Source organism: Diprion similis, chromosome 7, assembly GCF_021155765.1.
Source record: "Diprion similis isolate iyDipSimi1 chromosome 7, iyDipSimi1.1, whole genome shotgun sequence".
NCBI classification, from domain to species: domain Eukaryota; kingdom Metazoa; phylum Arthropoda; class Insecta; order Hymenoptera; family Diprionidae; genus Diprion; species Diprion similis.
The window spans coordinates 164,955-192,902 of NC_060111.1; the positions used below are offsets into that span (position 1 = coordinate 164,955).

The following is a 27,948-nucleotide window of genomic DNA, read 5'->3' on the forward strand; positions in this document are numbered from 1 at the left end:
GCTCTAAGAATATATTTCCTAAATAATCCAAGATGTCTTTGGCTGACGAACTGCTGGCTGATTTGGAGGAGAACGATGACGCGGACAAGTTTATGGAAGAAGATGAGCCGGAATTTATTCCACCAGCAACCGTAACGAAGCCGATTGAAGAAGGTCCGGCTTATCATCCACGTTCGTATAGGTTACCGCATAATACAAACTTTACTTAAAATTCGATACTTCATTGCAGAAGTCAAAGTTGCTTCCGTTCGAGAACTTGCCAAATTGTGCGACTCTCCACAGCTCCAGAAAGTCGTTTCTCTTATAGACAGCTATGGCAAAATACCGAGAAAGTCAGCCGACATAGTAGGTCCGGTTGAATCTGACCCTGAGTATCAGCTCATCGTCGAGGCAAACAATATTGCCGTCGATATCGATGACGAAATAGGTAAGTTTGCCACGGATTGCAACGGCTTCACCATGCTCAATGGTTGGTTCATATTGTCAGTGCCATCCACAAAGTAGGTTCCGGTTATGGCAATGTGAGTTTTTTTAACGAATGCCAAATTTTTTCAATACCTGTGGGTCCCCAATTTTTCAGCCATCATTCATAGATTTACAAGGGATAAATACTCAAAAAGATTTCCTGAGCTGGAGTCGCTGGTAGTTGGTCCATTGGAGTACGTCATGACGGTTTGTGAATTGGGGAACGATTTGGATCGAGCTAAGAACAATGAAAAGTTGCAGCAGTTCTTAACTCAAGCTACTATCATGGTGGTGTCGGTAACTGCATCTACTACTCAAGGGTGAATTTTCCACTCAATTTTAGCATCCTGGTGAAAAAATTGCTCATCCCATAATTTTTGTCATTCAATAATCTACGTCTCCCTTATTAGCCAACTTATGACTGAAGAGGAAAAAGAGGCAATATGTGAAGCCTGCAATATGGCCGTAGAACTGAACAATTGCAAGCTGAAAATATTCGAATATGTCGAAAGCAGGATGGCTTTCATAGCACCAAACCTTTCTATAATCGTCGGAGCTTCGACCGCGGCAAAAATCATGGGTAAGTGAGGTAACTGCGGAAAACGAAGTCACTGTATCAGTTTACTATCGGGCAAATTTGAATTCGTTTTGTATCAATTTCAATTGTTACAGGGATTGCTGGCGGTTTGACAAAACTATCTAAAATGCCAGCTTGCAATCTCCTGGTGTTGGGCTCCCAAAAAAAAATGCTTTCGGGATTTTCCCAGGTAGCTGCCCTCCCCCATGCCGGATTTATTTATTATTCTGACATAGTGCAGGACACACCGCCTGTAAGTATTTCAATGGTTTCTTTGCAATTTACAATCTAATCTATCTTGGTTCTGACTTATCTTCAACTTATTTTTCTGCCCACAGGACTTGCGGAGAAAAGCAGCGAGGCTTGTTGCCACAAAGAGTATGCTGGCTGCGCGAGTCGATGCTTGTCACGAGAGTACAGACGGTCACATTGGCCAAGCGCTAAGGGACGAGATAGAAAAAAAATTGGATAAGCTGCAAGAACCCCCGCCAGTAAAATTCATAAAACCTCTTCCTAAACCAATCGATCCTGGTCGAAAGAAGCGAGGCGGTAAACGTGTACGAAAAATGAAAGAACGGTATGCGATCACGGAATTTCGAAAGCACGCAAACCGGATGAACTTTGCCGACGTAAGTCTTATCTAAAGTTCAACAAATCGGGGTATCAGATTTCGGAAATCTGGAGAAAAATACCATTTCATTATTTTTCTTGCTCCGCAGATTGAGAATGACGCTTATCAAGAGGACTTGGGTTACTCCAGAGGGACTATTGGCAAAACGGGAACAGGCCGTATCAGGCTACCTCAAATTGATGAAAAAACGAAGGTGCGGATATCAAAAACACTTCAAAAAAACTTGCAGAAACAGCAGCAATGGGGCGGCAGTACGACAGTCAAAAAGCAGGTGTCCGGTACTGCATCGAGCGTTGCCTTCACCCCGCTACAGGTAAATTATCTGGTTTTTTATTTCTGGAGTATGACGAAGGACCTCCGAGTTATTAATTTTAAAACACATCGACTCTCTGTCATAATTTTATGCTCACAAATTCTATGCACAAAGTCTAGTATTGACAGCAGTACAATTATATCGATTTTGGATTGTTTTTTTATTTTCGATTAGTTTCTACGCATCTGTGAATAACTGTGGACATTCACTGGTTTGGTATAAATACTCAATTCTTTATTAGGGTCTGGAAATCGTGAATCCTCAAGCAGCAGAGAAGAGAGTCAACGAAGCGAACGCGAAGTACTTTTCAAACACTGCAGGTTTCCTCAAAATAAAAAAGTCATAATTTACCTATATTAATCATTTTCGCTTCGTCACCGCTAAAAATAATGACGCTCATATAATTCTACCATTCGGAGTATAATTACGTAGGTAAGAGTACATTGTCTTTGATATAAAAGAAAATAATGATGATAAAGATAGCGACAATTTTGATCGCATTATTCAAAGTTCGTAAAATTAATTTGTGTCCGACGGCGAGTGTTCTTCGCTATAGCGTTTACAGAGATATCTAGCGTTCCATTTATCTGTCCACCTGGGGTGACTTTGAGATTTTAATCTCTCATCTATCGCTTATTGTCGATTCTCTCGTAACATAGTAGAAAAAAGTGATCTGACACTGATCTGTATCTGGCACCTCGCGTAAGATCGACGTCCTCAGTAGCTACATGATATTCATCTATGTATTCTTTTTCTATATCTACTTCGCGTCGATCCTTGCCACCTTACATTTGAATTACCGCGACTGCGTGTTACGAGCACGATCTCACCCGCTCAACAAGCTCCGCAAAAACTAGTTCCGCGGTGTCAGGCTTCGGTTCGAAGCGGTTCGGGTTCGTTGGTCGAACGGTGCTGCGAGTGAAAGCATACATCGGTCAATTGCACAAATTGTGAATGACATGCCGCCGCATTACCCACGTGCATAGTCTCATACTCGAAGTTTATATGTATGATATTTCTGTGCCATATGCCCAAAAATTTTTTTGAAAACGAACGTGAAATCTCTTTCATCCTAGAGTCACGAGGCGCGCGCCTTATCTTTTTAGCGCAACGTACTGTCGCCGTTTGAAAGCTGCAGAATCGATGAATCGGATAACAATTACAGAGTACGAAAAGAAAATTTGCCACTGACAGTGAAATTCCTCTTCCCCGAATTCGGAGCACTCAGCGGTACGTTGTGGTTCGTCAACTTTGGCCCACTCCATCATCCGTCGCAAGCTGAAATTGAAAACAAACCGATCGCGGCCTGTTTACCTGCGTAAAGTATCGCATCGTAACCCGGCTTCCACATGCGTGTCGTGACACGGAGTCCGATCCAAGCCGGTGCCTGTGTTACTCCCTTTCTCGTTTCCCGCGTGGCCGAGGCTGTTGATTTTGCTTCGGTGCCGAAAATTGTCGGTGAACGTGACAAGGTTGTTGGAAAATCGTGTCGCTCGAACCTCTCTCGGTGCCTCTGCTCGTTGCGCCCCGCAGCTATACGGCGATACTCCCAGGTGGTATCGGGTCAAGGCAATATTTGGCCCATCGGGGATCGCAAGGATGGCTAGTTTCAACGACCTCAAGACCGAGTGGTCCATGCTGTGCCAGGAGTGCACCGACTGTTGGACAAAGACGGGTGAGCCTATGACTATTAAGACATTAGTTGTAGCATTCTGGACGTTCGCGTCACATTCGCGTTTTCTTAACACGTGCGGCCGTTGGCGAACTGAAATCGAGAACGCTCTTATTCTGGACTTTCTTTCTCCCTCTCTCGTCTTTACTTTCGGTTGACCTATCATAATTATTATATTGTGGTTTGGGAGACAAGGAGGAAATAAAAACAGTGTTAGAAAAAGCGTTTCGCGTTTTTACACCGGCACGCAATTTGTATAAATAACTTCCAAAATCCATAACAGTCAGCCCATCGATCGGATTGTAGTTAGATCGGTTGTTCGGTTGGACAGGTGAAATGAGAATCGAGATTCGGCACTCACAGCATGTTGCCGTGACGGAGAACGATATACCTATAGCTGTACAATACAAATTAGAACAGAAATCGCCGGGAGCTATAATATTTTCGATAGAAATGTTGAGAGCAGTGCGCAGATGGAACGTTGAGATTACGTTTATAGCGGCACAAAGCTCGATGTTGTTTTGATCAGTGGGCAAGGATGTTATACACAATTTAACCGTAGGCGCGTATACATATTTTTTACACGGTATTGACTTATACGTGTAGGTGTGTGTGTGCCTGCGCCGAAAGGTCGCCCCTGCAACGATGAAAACAATACGATAGATAACCTAGTATTGTATACGTACAATACCAAACGTTCCTTTGATCAAAGTGTGTAAACCGTAGAATTAACAATAAGAAGAAACTACAATAGGTGATGGTAAAGATGCTGGAATAATTAATAGACACCTGTGCCAAATTGTCTCGAACGACTGTCACCTCTGGCAATTCGCTTTTCATCACGTGCTTGGGATGGGTCGTAGGTACGATGTGTGTTCGAAGAAACGGTTGACGTCGGCCGAGTGCATGGAAAAGAGAATAGACAGCGTCCTGCCCTGCATGTATAATAATGTACATGTATGTACATACAATGTATTCACCTACGTTCACGTTGTACGAACGGCAACCGGAGTATTCACCCGACAAGAGAGCCACGCCCGCCACATTCCAAATTCAGTCGTTATAGCCATCCTCTCTTACGCATTGAACCACAATTCATTTCGTTGATGTACATTATACATACATGTAATCACAAATATACTCTTCCGCGCATTAGCACCGGCAACGGTTTTTCGACCGTTACGATTTTTGTAAACTCAGGGCCAGTGCAGTATCGATGAATACTGCATACAAATGATCCCGACAATCGATGGCCCAGAATCATTGTATTTCGCAGTTACCGAATGTATAGAAACAGACGTTTCATCCGTAACCGAATGACTGCCCCCCCCCCCCTCCCCCTGCCCCTTCACATAATTAAGAAGAAATGAAATGAATATGTCTCCCATCTGCGGAGAATTCGACGGTTAGCCAAACCGATTGTAAGGATTCCGAAGTATGGATGAACTTTGGCGCTTTTCAAAGTGAATTATGAGCTCGATAAGGATTATGGTGCGTGAAATTTATAGATCTGTCTAAATATATGATGAAATATTCGAAAAAATCACAGCAAGTATAACACGAGTATCATAAAATTGTTGCAAAATTAAAAAAAAATACAGGGATCTTTTGGAAAAGTTGCGAAACGTTCAAAACAACGTTTGTATTGATTCTACTAGGGGTAAGAAACTTTTTCAAAGAGGAGCAGTAACGTCGTAAACGGAATAGCTCGACGCGTGTATCCTATCTACGGATCAGTGAAGTTGTGAGCCGACAATCGTTTGTTGCATGGTTGATAAAAATTTTTACAAAATTTACAAGCCTGCGTCGCCGAGTGGCTCCCCCGTGACATTGGCCGGGGGGGGGCATCGGCGCAGTAGATTCGTGCGGTGTATGGTCAGCCGGCCAAGGCCGGCGTAAGCGCGATCCAATGACGGTAGAGCGGCGCAGCCGCCGTGACGTTGGTGCGCCGATGACGTCGTCCGTCGCGGTGTCCGAGGGGTTCGGTATTGATCGCGGCGGCAAGCGAGGTCGGGGCAGTATTGAGTCATGCGCTTACAGAGCTCGGGGCAGAGCGACGTGCGGCCGTTGTTTGTGCACCGAGAAATTCGTACTCATCAAGTAGCGCCGAGGCGAGCGCCTTAGTCAGCGTCGCGACGTCCGCCGTCGTCGTCGTATTTCAGTGGTAAGTCCGTCGTCGCGGACGTCTCGCCGACGTATCTCGCCCACCGCGCGCATCCGGTGATCGGCGGCCTCGCCTGCCCCGCGGGTCCGCAGCTAAGGTCGAAACTTCCTCTTCTTCGTCCGCGCGGTAGATAGTGAAAGTGTCTGCTCGCGAGTGAAGGTGCAGCTGCGCGGCCCCTGTGGCAGGTGGGGTTGTTCGCGGGGAAGAGCAGAAAAAGAAGAAGGATTCGGAAGCGGATCCGAGTCGCCGGGCTCACCAGGCCGCATATATCGATCTGCTTATCAACGGGGAACCACCACCAGCCACCTCGGCGATGAGCAGCGTCGTCTCGTCGATCGGCGGTGTTCGCTGCCTGGCCGACGAGGAGGCCGATCACAACATGTTGCAGGGTAAATTTTGCATTCTCTCCGCGTTAACCAGCGCTTACGAAATCCCTTGCGAAAACGCTACCTTCTATTTCGCCAAGTTGGCTTATCTTCATTACTTCTTTTAAAATTGCACCGCGCGCGTCGCGTGCATACAGTACCTACGTTGTACCTACCGCGTTCGATTAATCATGCATACATACATACATCTGATCGTCGCATATCATACGCTCACGTCAATTATTTAATCCTCTTACTTTCACTCGATATATCCCCCACGAACGGACATTCACGCGTGCGTCTTTTCCGGATGCGTGAGGCTGATCCGGGCACGGGAAGCCGGAAGCCTGCTTTTCCTAGCGCGTTTTCCGTCGCAGTGTAAACCAGGGCTGCAGCCGCTGCCGGGTTCGATCTGACGGATCTGTTCCCTTCGCAGCTTCGGCGACGTGGGTGTTGGTGTTTCGCCACGTGGAAACCGAGCTCTCAAGTTCACACCACGCGAGCCATTTATACCAACGTATCATACAAGACAGACATATAGTTATAACATGATATAATGATAACAATTATTACACAGGCTTCAAGGGTCATGTATGTATACAATACGGTTCAGTGACGGATCGCTTGTGTCACACGCTGCATCGAGGATCCCAAAATGAATCCAACTGTACTGAATATATATACCCATAAATATGTTCTTCTCACAAAAGTATCGAGCAGCAAACAACCGGACATCTCTCTAATAAATAATTGATAGTCGGGAATAGAGAAGCTTATCGATTTGTCCCAATTTAGCTAATTCACGTTCACGTTCCGCGGTCTTGCGTACGGTGGATAGTAAATGACCAGGTCGGCTGTGTTTCCGCGGAGCAAGTGCGTGAAATACAACTATACCTGTACAATAACAGCATAAGTTAGGTAGCGACAGCTTTTGAACCGGTAAGGTTTCTGGTCCGGGATTGTTAAGAGTTGCGGTTTCAGATGTTCGAGCGCTTTATAATCTGCAGGCGAAAAAAGGTATTGCCGGTGGCAAAGTGAATCGAATCGAAATCGAGTAAGTTGTTGAATAAAAAAGGAATCAATTCGCGCCGCCTCGCGATCGATCAGTCCGCTCTATGCAGTTCTGAATTGCGCGCAGTTGGGTCAAATTTTAATACCGCAGATCCTCGCGCTGCGCAGTACATTAATGCTTGTTCGACTGGAAGCTTCGAGCGATCAGAATAAAACAACAAACGCGGAAAAAACCCGTCTGTCGAATTAGGAAATATATACCAATGTATACACTCGTGTGTTCGTATCTCGCAGCTATTAACTTATTGGCGGAGTGGATGTAAAATCTAGGAGTTTCGTATCAGCGCCAGTATATATATATGTATATATATATATATATAAGCAGTACCCTCCTCGACTTTCCTCGACACCCTCATCGATCGCACCGATGCACTTGGCCAATGCCAACCAGGCCCTACCTCCTACATTGGCCGTACAAGTACAGCAGAAATAAAAGTTCCGCCATAAACATGGTGCGGAGAGCTAACGGGTGGACAAGGAAGGGAACGAACGAAGCCGGGGAATTAGAATAGGAGTGCCTACAATCATTGGGGGTGCAGATGATAACCGTACGCCTCGTGTTATGCCTGAATAGTGTATACATAGCATGGATGGTTTGACAATAAGCATGCAGTGGGACAAACCGGAATTCGCACGGAAATTCGTCACTGCGGAAGTGCAGTTGCAGGAGAATAAAAAAATTGTTTACTTCGTCGCTTAAATTAACCGTTCCGCGTTCTACGATCGATGATTAAAGCGAGTTTCTTTCGATTTAAGTACGTTGTATTATATTGCATGCACCGAGAAGAAAAAAAAAAATGCTTCGTTTTACGTTTGTCACTATAGTTTGCGTTACAGAAGTCTAAAGATACGCGATATGTACCTGGGAACCCGAGCCATTCACGGCCGTATATACCGTGTAATTTCATTGTGTTTCGTATAAGTTGTTACAAGGTACGATACCCGCACCATCCTAGATCGTCCAAGAAACAGAATGCACGCAGTATGTAGGTACAGCGTATGTAAGCACACACACGCCTGTACTGTACATGGAAGTATTACATGTTTCGTTGCTAGCTGACTCGTCGTCTCAGGTGTCGCGGGTGAACCGAGCCATTTCCCTACCCGCCGTCGCGCAGACTGAAATCTTATATTCTCCTTGCGCGGAATCTGCCAGTCTAGGAGCGTCGGCGATTTTTTTTTCCTCTCTCAATCTTCGATCTGGCAGTCTCCTTGAAAATTTCACTTAGTTTTGCTTAAACGTAGAAATTAGGAATCTTAGAGAAATTAATAGTGGATTGAGTGTATGTATGATAATGTACACGGTAACACTCAAGGCTGGAGACAAGACGAGATTAATTGCAAGATTAGCCGTCTCGAATTACGGCTGCCGGGTGGTTAAGCCGCTGGCCCATTCGATCAATTAGCGTTTAGCCTGGTATGCGGTTCACGCGCCACGAGTGGTTTTCTAACTTGTGCACTAGCTGGCCTCAGCAATATATTGTTAGCGATATTATGCGATTCCATAATTCGAGGACTTCCGTACCGATTGATCAATAGATCTCAAGCTTACATGGCAGATGCGCCATTTGCGGGCGTAAAATGATATTCTTTCGCTTGTAAACGTCTCCAATTATCCTGCTCTCGATTCTTATATACCTAGGACCGTATACCTATAATGTATCGCGCCAACTTGACATGAACGATGACTTTAATCGGCTGTGGTTTTACTTGTTCAGACCGTTGCCCCGCCGGTCAGAAAGCGTGGAACGATCAATATATAAACAATAATATCGTTCGCTCAAACCGTTCCGATGTTCAACTTCGTGACGCGGGTCTTTTTTAATCTAAGCAGACATAAATCGAGTTCAAACTTTTTGAATCAAGTCAAGCTATTCTTATAATTGTGTAGTACAGGCGGTTATAGCGATCACGCGATGTAATATTTAAATAATTTTACAACCACGGAGTAATCAAACGGCGTGCTCTTTGGAAATGGGTTTTTTTCCTCCTCTATAGCGTTGATTCTGTTACTATTCTGTACTTTGACCGGTCAAGGAACATTCTCTTAATTATGCAAAATTTTTTCTAAACTGCGTATAAGTATAATATGTATATATTATAAGTAAAAGTGTCTCCTTATTCTCAGACGCAGATATTCACACCCATTATGCAAATAATATGCATTTTTGCCCTTTGGAGAAACACGCATCTGCTCATACCTCGTACACCTCGTGTAGATATACCGTATACCGACTTAATAAGAATCGTGGGATTCCCGTGCTCTTCTACGTACAAAATAGCCTGAATAGCGCAAACGACATCATAATCGGTAGATACACGCGCGGAGCGCACGCCACCTGCTGTATGATCCGATCTAAATTCATTAACTTTCTTAAATGAACGGAGGTGCGGTGACCTACGATGGTCGAGAGAATGGACACCCGCGCGTTGAGTCGGCGTATGCTAAGAAAAAAAATAAAAGAAAATGGACCGCACAAAAAATGAGAGTGAAAGAATATAAAAAATTTCTCCTACAGGATTATAATAAATTCAGCCACGTATTAAAACTTGTCGACGGTTCTATAATGTATAGGGTATCTACACTGTATCTGACGGCTTGAATGTGTGGAGGAAGAGGTTATTATACTCGAAAATTGGCATACAATGAAAAAAAATCTACATTTGTTTCCGCAGTGTTTGAATCGCTGGATTGAATTAGTCGTGAAAAAGTGTGGGGACATGAACGGAGAATCAACACTATACCGCGTGAATATCGAAGTTCAACTCAGGGTACGTTTTGTACTCAAGAAGACCTTATTCAAAATTTGTCAGAAGGATCACGGACAGACTAGCCTTTCGCGTCATCTCCGCTTTTGACTGCTTGAAAACTCTGCATTTGTTTGTTGCATGCATTTAAATACTTACTGGCAACGCACGCGAAGTGTTTGGTTGTTCATAATTCTTTCCGCATCTAAAACGTCCGTGACGTTCGCGGCGTATGATCATAGGAACGAGTATACTCTGCAATGCAATAGTTTGCGGGTGAATGCTGGCCGCGAAAAGTAAGATTGAACAGTCTCGGTCAGTACTCTCCGCGGTTTCATTGTAATCGTGAGAGTACACAGATCACAGGCATCCTGTCCCACCTCTGCCACAACCGGAGATCGGAATTGTTGTTCGGTTTTTTTTCTTCCGTCTATTACCGTATGTACGATCCAACTTCTATACAGTTATTATTGTAATATCCCCTGTCGATAATTTCCTTATAATTTCACATTGTACGCCTGCAGTGCTTGTGCGGTTCGGTGGTGGTTTACAGTTCGATTCCGTGCTTCTTGACTTGGGCGCGTGCGATTGTGATTTCGTATTATTTTAATCACTTTACAGACTATAGAGTACATAGACAAGAAGACGAGGCATTGTTTACTTGGCATTCGTTCCGTTTGAGTTTTCCTTGAATCGAAACGGAACTGCTACGGATATACGTGTAAATTCATTGAATGATGAGATAACTTAAGGATATCGTGTAAATCCAGATGTCTAGATCGGGACGTAAACTATACGGAATATTGAAATCTTGAGGGTCGGTGGGTATTTCGAGCTCATTTAAAGTAGGTGTTGATTGAAATTGTCTGACTTTGAAAATTATTGAAAACCTGCGGTAATTGGAATGCTGAAAACACTTTATTGGCATCAGTTTTACTGAATCGATCGTCGAACGGTGGGAAACAGGTTCGTTTGACAATACCGTATCCGTATACCTATAACCTGACAATGAGAAAAAGACAACAAAATAGAGCATGGCATGCAGGTGCCTTGGCTTGCCCTGCCATAATACCGCGTCGTACTACGGCCCCATCCGGACCGGCCGGGCGGTCCGCGTTTCACTTTCCCGTGCGGCCACTTAGGAGGGCCCTCAATTTTTGCCATCGTATACTGTAACGCTCATTCACCCCGCTCGCTCGCGACCCAGTCCGAAATCTATAAGCAGGGCGTATATATAACAGACGTAAAAGCACAAACGCCGTTGCAACCGCTCGAGGCCTGCACGTCAAGATGGCTGAGAATTTCTGGCTGATGGTGCCACATTCGCAACGTCTGTTCCGTCTACTTATTATACCAGCAATGACGCTGCCTGTGCCAACTGGCGGCGTCTCTATTTCCGCCGGATGCGCAAGGCCATTGTTTTTTCATTGTGGGGCACGCAACTCATGAATATCGGATCAAATTTTTTTTCACTTCCATCGTAGAGGTGAGTGGAAGTGATTAGAATTGGATGGACGCTTGCTAAAATTAAAAAAGTCATATTATGATATTTGAGAGATTTTCTTCTTGGTATCCAAGATCAATCATAAGAAATATCCATACACTCGTATGTAAATAATTTTTTTAAATCTCTCATATGAATCAATCAGGCCTATTAATTCGTCTAACATTATAATAATTCATCGGAATGATGAACTAGGTTCCAATTGCAGGGAATTGACGAGTGGTTTGAAAAAAATGAGTAACGAAGCGCATATAACAGCTCCAGCTGTCTTGTGTGGGTGCATGTTTACAGGCGTGTGTAAATTACGCGGAGGCTGCAGCAGCGAAACGCGATGTGAACCGTGACTTGGGTCAAGAGATCGAATTTCTTCCCCACAGAGAAAGCAGGAGCAGCCCCCGCTCTCTCGGCGTGTCCGGCCGCATGTGGTTCCTCTTCTTCGTGCAGGAAGAGACGACGCCGCGACGGTGAAGATCATCGACGCGCTCGGCGAGAGGCGGTAGGTAGTAGGTAGCTTGTAGCTTCCTTCGCGGTATCGTCAGGCATCGCGTTGAGCATGATATAAATTCTTGCGTTTCAAGTGACCGTGTAATACACCCGATGGACCGTGTATCGAACTGTATAACTGTGTCGGCGGTATTTGCGCGCCGCGCACCGCTCGATCACACTCTAGGATCCGATCAACGCGGAAGCAAATTAAGAGGAAATCGATGCCACAGTCTCCGCTTCACGCGGCTGTCGACGACGCTTCCGGTATATCGCGTGTAACTAAATCCACCGGCGTTTTTTCGCTCTTCTTCTCTGCGCCGATCGGGGAAACAAGATAGTGGAGGGTTGATGATTGAGAATTTTGGAAGTTCGCATATGAGGACTGCGTTGATGGTAATGTGAAAATGATGATCCACGATCGATGCTGTTGTACCTAACAGGTGTAAGGTCTCGTGTACCAATTATTGATCCTGTTACAATTATTGACCTTTTGTGGTTGTATCCGTTTGATCCATAGTTCTAAAATCACCAAAAAATTAATTTTTCATGTCTAAATCTCTACAGCAATTGGTTTTAGTCATCTTGAAAGTCATAATTTGTCAAATTCGGAAAGGGTCAATAATTGGGTTAAAACGTGTCAATATATATAAGTGGTACACTTACCTCAACGGTTCACGCGGTCTAGGTTGATCTATGGAATTTGCAATCGGCGGCGCAGCGGCCTCCTCTTGTTTTGTATTTGTACGACAGGTAGATATAATACATTATAGCCCCATAAGTCTCCGTGATCCGTTGTAACTCCGTCTCAGACTGGGTGTGAGTAAATCGCCTCATATCCCCTGCGTGCCATGCATGCGAGTCCATAAAAAGGATTTAGCCGATTTTAACGATGCAAGTAAGAAACTCGAAAGTCCGTATGAAGGTGGATGACCGTGTTGGTATTGGGTACGGTAGAACGCGGCGCACAACTCGCGTCATCTCCTACGCTGCATGGCATCGGCATGTCTTGCGCGATAATTGCGGGCTAGGCTTCACTCGACACTATACGCCATATCGAATCAAAATCATGCGATGAATTATTTTTATTATCACGGGGCTCTTCTGTTCGGTTCGCCGGAAGGCTGACGAAGTTGGGAGACAGCTGCAGGTGCAACTGCAGGTGAACGTCTCCGTCATCGGTTGCTGAACGCTGATCCTTCAAACGAGAAAGGGAACTGCATTTATGCGAGCACCAGGGAAAATCCCTGTGCTCGTCTTACATCTTCAGACTGTCCACCGTCAGTATTTATATATACAGTAAATTAAACCATAAACATAACAGCATATCACCGTGGTGTGTATAATATAACAAATTACCATCCGGTCGCACGGACCTTACCGATATCACGATCAATCTGTATAGGTATGCAGTGTACAGTTGTATAGGGTGATTTATCGTTGAACGACCGCTTTACCCTTGAGCGAGAGAGAGAGAGCCGCTTGTGCCGATCTCATTGCCAGGTAAAATCGGCATTAACATCTGTCGCCGATACACAGTAACAGTACATACACAGGAACCGAGAATTTCTACTTTTCCACGTAGGGTCGGCACTCTGACCCCGACCATAAACTGTAGTTACAATCTGACAGGGCCAGCGAAACATCGGTGATTAGGGCAGATGCGCTCGACGAGGCTCCAAAGCTAAATTTCCATGACTTATCGCAATCATGCACAAATTACACCCTCGATGAGGATAATCCGATCCATCGACAGCTTGTGCTGTTTACAGAAGCTCCTACGTACCACCTGGGTACGCTCACGTACAAGTATTTGCTAATTGCGCTTCAAAACTTACCTGTATAAGCTTTGGGCCTCAACTTTGAGCTGATTCTTGGTATTGGTAATACCCCGTAGATTTGCATACCTATACAGCTTAAACGGCCATATTCATAGGTATACCTATACCTATACCGCTGGCAGGGAAAAGAATTGTCAATAAAGCGGTAATCCCATCTCCGAGGAGACATCAGGTACGGGAATCACGCTGGTGCATGTACGCTGCAGATGTAACTGCATCGTGCAGCTACTCGTACAACTGACGCTTCCGCCTTTCGATTGACCATGGCATCGACTTCCTCGATTCATTCAATTTGTATAACGCGACGCTAATCTAACGACTGCCAGTCTGCATTAGCTGCAGCAATATTACGTTGAGAATTTTTACCACCGCATTTCGGTGTTTTTTCATCAAATATTTGCTTTCATACTTTCGCACTGTATTTATACACAGACGAGATCAGCGCAGCTCAAAGTACTGAAATAAAATTCGGTCCAAAGTAGGATTTTTTTTTTTTTTTTAACATGGCTTAATATTTTTGTGACGATTTCTCGGTACTCCTAACAACAAGAAAAGTGAGGAAATTCTCCCAGTTTTCGGAAACAAATGAATCATACAACCTTACATTTGTCGGGAAATCTCTAAGGTGGTAGGACCTAGTCCGTAGAATTTTTCTTCAATCTCTTATTATTTGCTATTAAGACTTGATTAAATTAAATTATTGACTATTAAGACTTGTCGATTATACTTAAATCGCAATAAAGTCAACAGAAATTTTTTCTGCATAATATGCAAATGCAATGCAGCGAAACTTACTATAGCATAGCACAAGAGGTAGACAAGTGTGACGTAGCGGTAGCTTGGATCGCTTGTCACCGCTGTTACTTCTGAGTGTTCACTATCCAAGCATGTGTAACTCCAGCGATTCAGTTTACGATTTTTCTGGATTTTTTCGTCGGAAATTTCTTTATATTTTCCTATAAGTGACCGAGGGAATATCGCAGATTTCGTGAAAATCCAAGTTATGGAATAGTTGCAGTGTATTCATTCTTCAATGCGCGCACGCATTATTTACTACGGAATTTTATTGCAGAAAACTTGGTTGAGTTGACTTATAGTATACTACGCACGTCGAAAAAGCCCGGCCGCTATATTATAAGTCAAGTTGAATTAAAGAGTGAACTCCGAGAGTATATAGGATACCCAGCGCGCAGAATCACGTTTGTAATGAGCATTAAACAGTTCTCAAGGCAGTTTGAGTCTCACGCTGCTGGTATGTATGTACGATAATGCATATTCTTCTTCTCATGTCGCTCAAAGCCGGAAATCGTTAATACACGCTCGAAGCGAGTCGAAGTCAACGGGCCTTATAGCGTTGTATTGGGATTATATCGCCGTATTATACGCCCGACGTTTTACAGCGGTAAAAGAAATTGCGGTGATAATTACTTAACGAGCGGTTATTAAGAAATCTACGGCCAAAAACAAACCAAGTAACGAACGAAAATGGAAGTGAAACGGTGTTCGTTCGTCTTCTTCGCACAATGCCATCGAGAAATGCGCATGCCGTGCCGCCGCGCCGCCGCGCCGCGCCGCGACTTCTCCCGCATGGAGTCTTATAGCCGAGACAATAGATGAGAATCGAGACGGGATGAAACCGCGGTTCGCTGCGCGGCCTGCAAATATCTAATTTTCATATTTCTATTGTTTGCACACCCGTGAAATTCCTCACGTCAATACCATGTCACACCAGTGTTACTGCTGCATGATACAACGTCGACGAACGTCGACACGGCCCGTGAAGGACGAACTTACAATTTCCACCGTACCTGTATATCTATTACGAGCTTTTTATTTTCAGGAGAATGAATATTATTCGTGTAGATATGATTTATGACTCTGGTTGGTTGAGAATCACGATGCAAAAAAACCAATCTGAACGACTCGTCCGCTCCTAATGGTCATAGAGGCCACGGACGGGAGTTGTAAACTTGTGCAGCATGGCGTGTATCTGGTGTCGATAGTCTGCGTATCTGCACGTGCTGATAGAAAGTGATTTCGCGAACTCTGCGTAAATCTTGAGATGGTTTTCTGCTGCAGGGGTGCGGCGGGTACGCGTAATAAACGAATGGATCGGCACATAAGTAGCTAGCTGTAAAGCCGTGTGAGGAGAGGAAAGCTGCTAGGCCATCGATCGAGTCATCTAGTTAGCCGCGACAACTTTGCGTACACCTAATTGCAAAAATAATTGGCTACCACAGTGGCTCGCTCGTCGCTCTTCGACTTATTCTTACTATAGCCGGGCACGCACTGATCGTTATACCTGTACATTTTCATAGCATCATTTCCACGCTGCTCGTTGCTGCAGGTTGTCGAAACGCGAAAGTGTGATACACTCGGTTTTGTTTGAATCGATATTTCTTTGTTGCTGCTTCGATTATGTATTCCATCGCTGCAGGTGAGACATCATCAGCTAAATCTTGCGTAATTTCTCAGTAATAGGATATAATAATATGTGATTGGTTAACTTTGCGACTCAAGTATGTCGCTTTTCTTAACAATTTATGCATATATATTATACCTAGTAGGTAACGTATTGAGTCGAGTTTTTACCGTAAATCGACGTAAAATCAAACATTTTTTTCACGAATGCTCGCCGTCGTGATGTGGTTATTTTAAGATGAAACAACGTGAAAAAAGTTGAATCGTTTCCTACGGCCACATTCGACATCCGACATTTAAATTCCATTACGCAATATGACCAGAAGATTATAACCATCGATATTTCACGTTATAGTTCGATCGGTGTACCGCCGCCTGGCTCTGACTTGTAACCTGTGGGCTACCTGCAGGAAGAGCGCGCGCGAGATTGGAATTACGTGCGGCTATATACGGCTAACGGGATTGCGTAATTTTGCGTTACAGACACTAATCAACACATGCACTCGGGTCTGTCTCTATGCGTACACTAGAACTGTGAGGCGTAAATAAGGTCATAGCTTGGAATTGAAATATTCCCACCTTGCCATTTCGGCGAATCCTGGGCGCGAACGGTAGAAGCGAAATTTAACGTTCATCGATCGCGAAAAACCGGCATAGAAAGCAATGGTATTTCATTCGCCAACTTCTAGACTTGGTACCTATGCCTGATGAAACCGATCGAGCCTTGTGTCGCCTTATTCATGTCGTGGTCTGAACGTGCAGCTTATATTTGTGGGCTTCAAGTGTCGTCGGAAAATGCCAAATTCCTGACCAATTGATAGTTAATTTCTTAGAAGGCCGGCAATCACAGCAACACGTAAGATCGTTGAATGCATCCCCGAATTAAGGGCCTGAGGGGAGTAAACGCGTGCAAAATTACCTGAGTAGGTAAGTTAGGTAGGTTATACATTATAAACCGAGGGAAAGGAGCTCGGTGCCCACCGTCCTTTCAACTGGGCCAGCATGGCACCTTTCTGCGTACCTGCGCTCTGCCGATCGTTTCAGAGATGGAGAGAGCGAGAGAGGGAGGGAGAGGGAGGGGGGGGGGTGAGAGTGAGAGAGAGACAGAGAAAGGATTTTTGGAGAGGGAAATTGCTGGCGCACCGGGTTCGAAGTCCGAGGATCTCTGGCAGACTCTGGCAGTGGTGCGGCGATAACCATACGATCCGGACGCGCGATTTCATACCCGCTTTTTTGCTGGGGGGTGTAGTGCGTGCTTTGCAACGGACCCTGCAACCAGTGGCCGGTGATTCTATTCCCTCCTGGTTTCGATTGGTTGGTTGCGAGTCGTGGTCGAGGCAAGGAAGTAGACCACGGTCAGAGAATCGCACCCCGGGATTCTTTGAGGGTTATTGTTCACCATGGGAACGAGGAGCATGGAGGTAGTGTGGGACTCCCCCGCTCAGATCAACAACAATCCAATTGACCGATGGGATTATTCGATCGAATTGGCATGCCTACAGGGCCCAGAAGGTACAGAATTACCGATTCTTGCAAGTACCAATGATAAGCGATTTTCCGATTCTGTACGTGTGAATTCGGTTTGTCTGACTGAAATTTATTGCTTTGGAAGGAGCAAACACCGCAGTAAAGCTTGGCTGTACGCGAACTTTGAAAGGAGGAAAAAATAAATAAAAAACCTACGGAACGTTGAATCGACCGTTAAACGCTCCGGCTCATCCGTGATAAGTGCCAGGAAAATGTTGATTTCGCCAAGTTGCGAGTATTTGTCTTTATAGTAAAATCCTTCAATGTCCGTCAGCTTGTGCTTGTTGAATAATAATATACATACATGGCGATCAGGCGTGAGTCTCCTCATCATTGAACTTAAAATTATTGGAAGTTTAACGGAAAAGATATAGGAACTAGCTTTGCTCATTACAAGTGTTGGTTCAGCTGCGTTATCGCAGAGCAAACGCGACGGCCCGTCGGTATCGACCTTCGTAAAAATTTGAAAAAAACTCCACAGAGGTCATCGAAAGATGAAGATAAACGTCTTTCTTTCTATCTCTCTCCCCTGATATTTTGTATTCAATAACCAGCGTAAATCAGCGTCTCGTGTTTATAATTTAAATATCCATTGAACCGGACGTCGATAAGGAATGCCGTTTATAGAACCTGAGGTCTAATCGAGGCGTGAGATGCGAGAACCGCCTGAAGGGGAAAGAAGTGATAACAGCCGTATCGTGGTTAATATTCTCTCATATTATGTTTCGTGGTCGCGAAAAATGTATACCTAAATCGATATAGGTACGTATGCACAATGTACACACATGTATACCTATAACACCTTAGATCATCCTCCTGACGAACGAATACGACGATCAGAGAATTTTTGTGTGCCTATGAACCATAAGCTGTGATGACGTGACCGAGGACGATTCGCGATTTCTTATACAATTAGCAAGCCGGCGGCGAAAGAAGCACGCGAGGCATACGTCACTGAGCTCAAATAAAAACTTCCGAACGAACGTTATGTTATACCTTGCAGATCTCCAGCTGGCTGCCGAACTCGGGAAGACCTTACTCGAGCGCAACAAGGAGCTCGAGAATCATCTTAAACAGCAGCAGAACACGATCGACGAGCAGGCGCAGGAGATTGAGGTGAGAAAACTGCCAATTATCTATGTGACAATACTCCCCCCCCCCCCCCCCCCCGCCTTTGCGAAAATTCACCCAACACTAGATGGCAAAACACCAGGTCCAAGCTAATCACGTGGCGTGGAATGCGGCAGCCGCCTGCTTGGGTCGCCATCGGGGCATGGAATGGCCCATGGCCCGTGGGACACGGCCAAGTGAGGACCGGTTTTATTCTTTCAAGACACGCGTGTAGTACGTATGTACAGCGTATGAAATCACGACGGTATGCCTTAGAGTCAAGGCGCGCCCTGGGCCCCTGGGCCCAGACCACCACAGACCTGTGACTCCCGTCTGCCCGCCCGCATATTACGCATCCTATCCGTTGTGGAATTTGAATTTTTCATTGAAAAAACCAGGCAAGAAAAAAAAATTCGACTTTATATTCATGCCTGGAAGTTATGCAAACATCCTTCTCGCGTGTTCTCTTCGCGCATTCTCTAACATTCACAAGATGTTGTTTCTCCTACTCGCGGAAGGCCTGCTGGCCACGGGTGCAATCTAACGGTTCTCTCTCCTACTATTTCCCCAGACTCAAGTATTGGGCCCTTATTCTGCACCTTACATGCGATCCTTTTCGATAGTTACGCAATTTCGAACCCCTGATCTTCCGGAGGACTTTACATTGAATAGCTGCTGTTTTTTTTTAATTATTATCTCGCCTCGTAGTATAATTGCTGTGTTGTGACAAAAAAAAAAGAAAGAAAAATATGTCGACTCGTAGTTGTTCAAAGTGCATTAATTATATGCCGTGCCTATTATTATTCATTGCACGGCAGTCCGAGGACAAGCTGTGAGGTGTGTGATTTATTCGATAACGTTTCTATGAAACAAAACGGAGACAGTGGTACCTACACATGGCCTATCTTCCTTCATTCTTGTATTTTTTCCTTTACTTCGGTTGACTGGTTTTCAAACTAGTAAGTTAGTAGTACGTAACTAGTAGTACGTTGCGCAACTTTCACTATAAAAGCAGCCAAACAATCATTAACTGCAGTTCACGGTACGGTACGATGTCTAATTAGCACCTATAGGTATGCCCGCAGGGTCTGCCAGGGCCAACGTTCGTCCCTCTACGTATATGAAAAAAACGTGAATCTTGTTACATATCATAGCACCGAATTCCACTTGTAAACGCAGCGCATTCCATACATCATCAATCCATTGCTCTGCCACTGACAATGAATGCATGAATGAATGAGTCGTTCTTAACAGAGTTCTCGAAAATCTCTCTATACATATCTTTGAACGGGTCGCCGCGCCACCCTGGCTCGGGAAGCTCTTGACACCCGCGGAGATGGGTTGCCGGTTCTCTTTTCTTTGGAGGATTCCTTGTTACAATTAAATTCATGCGCTCATTTTCAAATACCACCACACACATTACACATTGTATTATACTCGTGCCAGCTATCAAGTATTGCTTTCTATATGCAAATTGATGTGTAAGATCTGTTGTATCGTTGAGCCAAATAATGCGCCAAGGTTTCCGTTATAAAATTAGACCTGTCTGCATCTTTTATACAGCATCCCTTACCTAACATCAATATACGTATACGTACGACGTCGTGCACGCTAACATTTCTTCCAAAAACATCCCAAGGCCTTTCGTCATTTTTTACCGTTCCCGAGTAGATCGAAACACGATACCAACTAGCCGAAAATATCGCACAACATAATAGAATTTCGGTACAATGCTAAATGGATATCGATACCCCGATCAAGCTAGTGACGATTCGCCGATACGTAGTTCACCGACACGAGTAGGAAATTATCGCAATTTGATACCCATCTCGTCTCGCGATTGTGGTTCTCAATGAACTTGACAACATCATTCAAGACCTTGGACCGATTGTTTTCCTCCTGGCCGAGACTCGCAACATCTCTCTTTTCGTTGCGATTTTTTGCTCGTTTCGAATTCCACTTTTACCCACAGGTTCGTGGTAGCTGAAATCTAAACTCCGCTTTATTCGGAAATTTGTGAAACTGTTTAGTAGGCAGTTTCATCCTGTGCAGTTTTTTTGCATTTTGCGTTATTGCATCAGTTATGTTATCAGCCCTTAATGCCACTGTTTACTGTTTAAATTTTGCATGAAATTATAACGGGTGACTACAAATTTCCGAGAAAAAAAATTATTCTTATAAAGCGCACTATATATACCCACGCAATTTTATGGCGTGTAAACCTGCAGGTGAAACGAGTCGCGATTGCAAAAGTAAATAATTTTCACTTTGTATTCCCAGTACATGAAGAAGCAAACTGCGGCTTTGAGGGAGGTAAATGATTCTCGATTAAGGGTATACGAGCAACTGGAAGTAAGCATACAGGATTTGGAGCGGGCAAACCATCGCCTGGCTCTCGAAAATTCCACGGATAAGAAACAAATCAAGAGGTACAAACTTTATTACTTATATCAACCTTAAAGCTCCATGGCGATTAACTTATTTTTCCGCGCTTTCGAATTTTGTGAATGAATTTCATGCAAATCTTTTCCCAACTCCGTACAGCCAGAGTTTTAACATCGAAACTCTCGAAGCTCGATGCGAAGAATTACAGAAAAAGCTGGACGAGCTTGCCGCCGAACACGAAACTCTGCTTCGTCGACATCGCACCAATGATCATACGAACAATTTGCCAAATCGCGTCACCGCAACTTGGAAGGCCAAGGTCTCGCAGGATGGCAGCATTGAAGAGGTAAATCAGAACCATCGATTTTCATTCATCATACAATGTATAATGTACCAGTATATTATAGTTACCGAGTTTCTATGACAGGTTCCCGTTTTGGTGCCTTGAAAAAGATTTCCCTAACTATATCTACGAGATGTTCCGGGTATTCATTTTTGCAGACCTCGGCTACATTGTCAAAGAGTAATTGATTTCGTTTACCACAGGACGCTGCCCCACCTAGCCCTTTGCCTGAAAAATCTATGGATACAAGTATAAGGGAGCTCGCTTCCACACTGGCAAGCGACGATGAAGTCACAGAATTATTGCGGCAGCTTCACGAGGCGCGAAATCAGAGGGCGCGGGAGCAAAAGAGAGTCGCCGAGCTTGGCGAGCAGCTCAACTCAATCCTCCAGGAAAATTCGAGTCTCGAGGAACAGCTCAATATGTGGCGACGCAAGGCTGAGGACATGAAAAATCTCCAGGACGAAATCAGCACCCTCGAAGAAGTCAGGTATTGTGCCTCGTTATTCCCGTTGTTTTATACTGCCGCGTTTCAATTTATACTGCAGTCAATTGCGGCAAAACCATCGCAGATACGAGAACGAGGGCTTGCGTGGTTACACATGTATACATATTCGCAACGAAAAAACTTGACGAATATAAGCATCATTTAATTATATCTGATCGTTAATTAATTTACTGATATACTAGTCTGACCAAATTTTGCAATTTTTATCAACGAATCCATTATTCGTCGGATTTATTGTGTTTACTGCATTATTGAAAGTTTAAGGTGTCAAATATTTTCTTTATTTATTCTTAAAATTCATCCCAGACAAGGGCACCTCTGCGGTCGGTGTTTGCGCGGCGTTGACAACAGAACGCACGATGCGCTCTCGATAATGTTGGACCAAGAGGAGGATGACGATCTAAGCCTGATCGAATCCATAACGACCGAAAGCTACAGGGAATCCGAGACTCCCCTACCACAGGTAAGGATTTATTCAAATTTCCATCCCCGCCTAATTCGGTCTCACAATCTCTCACCATTTAGCTCAAATTCACGCGCCCAAAAATAAACGAATTGGTCGAGGTTTTTTTTTTTTTTTTTTTTTTCCATTTACTGTATCAATTTCTTTCTATACAGTTGTATAAAAACTTATTACAAGAGCCACAGGGTTGGACCTCAACTTCGACTTAAAGGTGGAGATGAAATTACTTACCATATCGTAAAATAACCGCGTCTCAGATTCCCGCATTGATTTTGTATCAAATATATTATTATGTTAGGATATTGAGTTTTACGTTGCGTCAAGCAATGAGATGGAACAAAAAATGTGACGCTTCCGTGCTCAACTGCAGAGGCTAAAAATTTTATGTCATAATTTTTTTGCAATTACGAAAAAACATCACCGTCGAGATTGATTTTTTTTTGTCATCATATATACGTAGTTATTCGACACGCACAGCTGTTCAATTCGATTTCCTCCAGTTTCGTACGAATTTAATCCACGCTTTGTACTTTCGTCATCTTGATTTTTCACAGCATCAAATTCATTGAAGCTTTATAGGTTTCGCGAAAATATTACAGACACAAAATTTTTATCTTGTAGAACAATTCTCCAGTCTTCCATAGATTGGGTTAAAAGAAAATAACCCAATCTCAGTCGAAGACTTATTTTACATGAATTTATAACGTTGCGTTCTAGCAATGGGATGATAGGTGCAGTGACATAACGTAACTTGTGGTTTTGTTTGTGCTTTAGGTGAAAAGTAATCCGTCCAAAAAAGAGAGTAGACAGTTTCTAGCTCTCATCTGGATGATAGTGACTAGTATTTGGAGAGCGCCGTCTCTTCTAGGCCTGTTTTTGGAAACGTTGGATTATTTGAGAAACGAATCCGTCTTACCGACCATCCTAAACCCATTCAGAATACCGTTATTTGTATTGAAAAAAATTCTACCGTCAAGAATTATTCATAAAAATTGAGCTAACTTTTAATAATATGTCACGGTTTTAATATGCGTATATAATACGTAATTATACTACTACACGCCAATTTTTTGTATAATCGCTACACTTTATATCTGCATATATACTTACAAATACACACGATTATTATTTCAATAGTTTTAAGCTATGCGCTATTCAAATTTGTGAACAGAAAGAGGAAAACAGACTCGAGTTAAACGCGCCCAAGAGAAATTCGAAATGCGCGCGGTTATTAGTTATCCACTCTGCTTATTTTATATTATTACAAATTTATAGGGACAAACGAATTCACCAGATTTAACAAGTACAACGTAAATTTTTAATCATTCAATGCCGGCTGCTTAATATTTATATTTGTAATTCAGTAGTTATTGACTGCTTTTTATCATTGTTGACAACGAGTTGATTGTAATTGATCAACTTGCTGATAATTTCACTTTTTTCAGATTCAGAGATCTTTTTTCTCTTATTTCACATATGTCGTAAATTACCGATCATTCGAAGTACCCAATATCGAAATCGAGGTATAGATCTTTGATATATATTAGTGTATTTATTTTCTCGTAATGGACTGTTCGAATGCTTCGTATTAATTTTATCATACAACAGAAATGATGTGCCCTGTTGTCCGATCTTATCTAATATTTGAAGCAGTACTTGTTCAAAGGCCTTCGTCAGTATGAATTGCGGAAGACATCATGTTTTAATGCTTTTTTTATTGCATAGGTCAATGCTTGGGTGCAAGTCCTTTTTTTTATCTCTAGTTCTGGTTTTCGCACGTTATTAGTCTTAGTTTAGTTCCTAATACAATCAGTATGAATATGAGTATACTAACGTGCCGATGAAGATACAAATCAATCATTTTGTGTGATATTACTTCAATTATTTAAAAATTCGTTTGTTTAACATTATGCTTTATAAAACGGCGTAACATATAAGACTGATAATGAGGATTGTAATTTTTTCTTCTCTCTCGTATTTAGTCTCGCTTTATTCTCTCCTTTTTTTTTTGTTGTTGATACAATGACACATTGTCAGAAATACTTGTTGCAATTTCTTATTCTGTACCAATAACACGTATTTCACATTAGCTTACGTCGATCTAATATTCTTTCGTAATGCTTAAGTGATACGTATTTTATTTATCATATTATACTCATCTAGTCCGATGCTTTTTTTTTTGTAATACTTAGATTTTCTTCAATTAATCATCGTCGTCGTGCAATGTTTTACGCCAGATTTATATGACGTCTTGAATAAAAAGGAATTTTTTTCAAAATATATACCGCTGCGTTACAATGTTTTCTTTACATAATAAACATACATCCTATAAATCTGGCAGTAAACCTGCATCATCCTTCATTCCATTTCATTCCCTATTCTTTGGAGAAAGAATAATCAATACGTAATCATAGGATATCGCCTTATGTTTTTTTTTTTGTTATCGCCGCTTTTTCATTTTTCAACATCACGGTGCCAATCGTTCATCGTTCAAAGACGATTAGGATCTAGAAAAAAATATACTTTAGATCTCCTTCCACTATTCTGAGGCCCTGACTTCTAAATATGAACAAAAATTGGCGTTATCATTCATTCGTACTCTGTTAGACTGACGAGATGAGACTTTGTTGAAAACTGGGTTCACAATCTGAATGTAACATGGAATTTACCGAGTATAATTTGTTTCTGCAGGAAGTTGGTCAGAAAGTTGAGGACGAAGAGGTTGAGGATAACCCTTACAGGGTGCTGGTCGAGAAGTACGAAGCTTTGCTCGAGGTGCAGCGGCACCCGGCGCCGTGTCGAAAGGCAAGCGGAGAAGGAGGAGGAGGAGGAGGAGGTGGGGCCGGGGGCTGCTTATCGCTCCAAGAAGAGTTGGTTATGTCGGGAGACTTTAACAGTTTCATAAACGGTTCCACGTCCATCCAGGATCAGTCGTTGTCGACGCAGACCGCAAGTACAAAGCGAGAAGTCTGCGCATTGCCGGTGCCGAAATCCACCGGTATCGAAACTCGCGGCAATAAGGGTCTCAGGTCAGCGTGCAAAAAGCCCTTCTCCGGTACCCCGACTGACCTCTCGGAGGCCGAGTCATCGTCCTCTGGGTTCTCCGACGAGACCAGCAACAAGGCGACCCAAACAGACGACCCGAGGTCCGGCTCGCTTCTCTGCTCCATCGCTGACGGCGAGGATTGCAAGTTTAGCATCTACGACGACGCCAGTCCCATAGAAAGCCGTTTCCGCAAGACTCCGGAGTACAGGCAGCTATTCCGCGAAATATTCGGTGTCCTGAAACGTGCCGCCGAAGCTAAGGACGAGGGCGAGAAGCTCCCTCTTTTAGACGACGCCCCCGGCTCATCACTCCCCAGGGTTCCTCCGGTCAGCGTTGCTGGCAATAATTACCGTAAGTCCGCTACGATGACGGTCGAACTATGGATACCACCGTTATTCCGATCGATAATTAATTGTCAAATAACGAAAAGTCTGATTAAACCACTCTCTTCTCAACTTGAACGTCTGTATCGTTTTACTGGCGTTTAGGTCGTTCGACGCTCATGCATATACTGTAATATTATAGCTATATCTGTTAGCATTTCTTTCAAGCGCATGATATTTTAAATCGATCTATTGTACCCCAACTAGCGAGCCACCAATCATCCTTGAGGGAAAACGCTCCGAGCGAATTCACCGACGACAACCAGAGCGTGGTTTCCTCGGTCGTTTCCGAGCCCCCGTACAGAAGCACACCCGTTTCAGGGGCGCAGAAAACGGGACGACAGGAGTCCTTGCAGCCGGCGAAACCTGCGAACAATTCGTCCTCGAGCGTTAACGGAACCGGGGAGCAAAATAAGGCGAATGGAATTGGAACGAGGCAGGGGATCCACCTTACCCCGATAAAACGACAGCCCCTTGAGTACCTCTCAATTGGAGTGAACGTGAGGAAAAAGTCATCGGCGAAGAAGAACAATTCGGCAAAGAAAATGCAGGTGGGTGCTGGTGAACGGCCGACGACACCGGATTCTGCTCAGGGGACCAACAACAGGACGAAGACGAATAGCGCGGGCAGGAGGAGGTTCCGAGCACCGAATTTCGGGCTGGAACAGACGGAAAATAGCGGTAGCAACGGGACCGTGTGGAACGGTAACACACTGAATTTCTTCCCGAGCAAAACAATTGGCAAAGACACCCTGCAGAACAACGGGGCAACACCGCAAACCGCCAGGCAGAGCAACTCCTCATTTGTGCGATATGTCAGCGAACACCATAACACGACGTATGAGTACCGACCTGGCACAGCGTCAGCCGAAGTTGCACGTCTCAAACGCCTCGAAATGTCCTACGCGGAGGCACTCCGCATGCCAAACAAACCAAAAACGTCATTTAATAACAATAGTAGTAGTAATCATAGTATCAATCGTCGACATTAATAATGTAAATTTTTTTTTTATTTTTTTTATTTTTTTAATTTTTTTTTTAGTAATTTCTTTTTCGAGGCGCGTACACGCATATCGATCTTCCGCACCAAATCTGTTTTCTACCTATAAGTATATATTCTATATATTTATATTACACTCTATACACTGTATTTCAACTCAGTGAGAATCATTCTTTTAGTACGTATTATATCATACCCGACCTACACAATACGTGCAGTGTGTTTAAATATCCCCCCCCCCCCCCCCCCGGCGCCTTCAAGGCGCAAGCTGGTTGAATTATTCCTACATAGGATTCAGAATTGGCTTTAATCGCTGCAGGTGCAGCCATGTCATTATATCCTCGGTATAATAGTTCAAACTTGTAAATACAGTATAATGCATAACAAGTAGCGTTTAGGTGTTCTTAATTTGTTGTATATTTTTAGTATTCCTACTTGGTATTTTTAATTTTATCTTTTCTTTTTTATACAGCTTTTGCTCCTGTTCTTTTACTTCTTTTAAATTCCTCGAACCTGATCGAAGCATAGTATGCCTACCCATATGAGTGTGATTACTGTAATAAAATAAGGAATTTGCAAAATGCATGTCTACAAGCGTCTATATTTAAAAAATTGTCGCGAAATAAGACACCTATATTCAGTTTTATATATCATTTCGTGAACCATAACAAATACGGGTTCGATTTTTACGTAACAATTTAATTTTAATATAATACGGTATGGTAAGAAATATATACATACATACATCATACATATGAAGGTGATGATAATTTCATTGAACGTTGATTAATTGTTATTCATCGTATAACGTAATAGCAAATAAATAAATACACAGAAACATATACGTATTGGATGATGTCAACACATTTCAGATAACGTGGAGGTCTCACCGATTTTAACGAGACATGATATTTTCAAAATATAAATT

At 43.4% G+C, this 27,948-nt stretch overlaps 2 protein-coding genes across 2 annotated transcripts; both read left to right on the forward strand.

Annotated features, from left to right (window-relative positions):
- Nucleotides 1-15: 15 nt before the first annotated feature.
- Nucleotides 16-2,468, forward strand: LOC124408107 (U4/U6 small nuclear ribonucleoprotein Prp31). Its single transcript, XM_046884809.1, has 8 exons — nucleotides 16-153; nucleotides 230-427; nucleotides 581-785; nucleotides 876-1,045; nucleotides 1,138-1,295; nucleotides 1,381-1,671; nucleotides 1,762-1,986; nucleotides 2,228-2,468. Exons 1-8 carry the CDS (start codon nucleotides 33-35, stop codon nucleotides 2,330-2,332), a joined length of 1,473 nt encoding a protein of 490 aa, XP_046740765.1. The 5' UTR covers nucleotides 16-32; the 3' UTR covers nucleotides 2,333-2,468.
- Nucleotides 2,469-3,320: 852 nt separating this feature from the next.
- LOC124408102 lies at nucleotides 3,321-27,054 on the forward strand. Its single transcript, XM_046884799.1, is given in 10 exon segments — nucleotides 3,321-3,495; nucleotides 3,498-3,548; nucleotides 3,551-3,661; nucleotides 18,786-18,898; nucleotides 21,173-21,321; nucleotides 21,437-21,623; nucleotides 21,824-22,110; nucleotides 22,435-22,591; nucleotides 25,283-25,988; nucleotides 26,228-27,054. Coding segments are annotated over 10 exon segments (2,706 nt in total). The 5' UTR covers nucleotides 3,321-3,335; the 3' UTR covers nucleotides 27,013-27,054.
- Nucleotides 27,055-27,948: the final 894 nt, after the last annotated feature.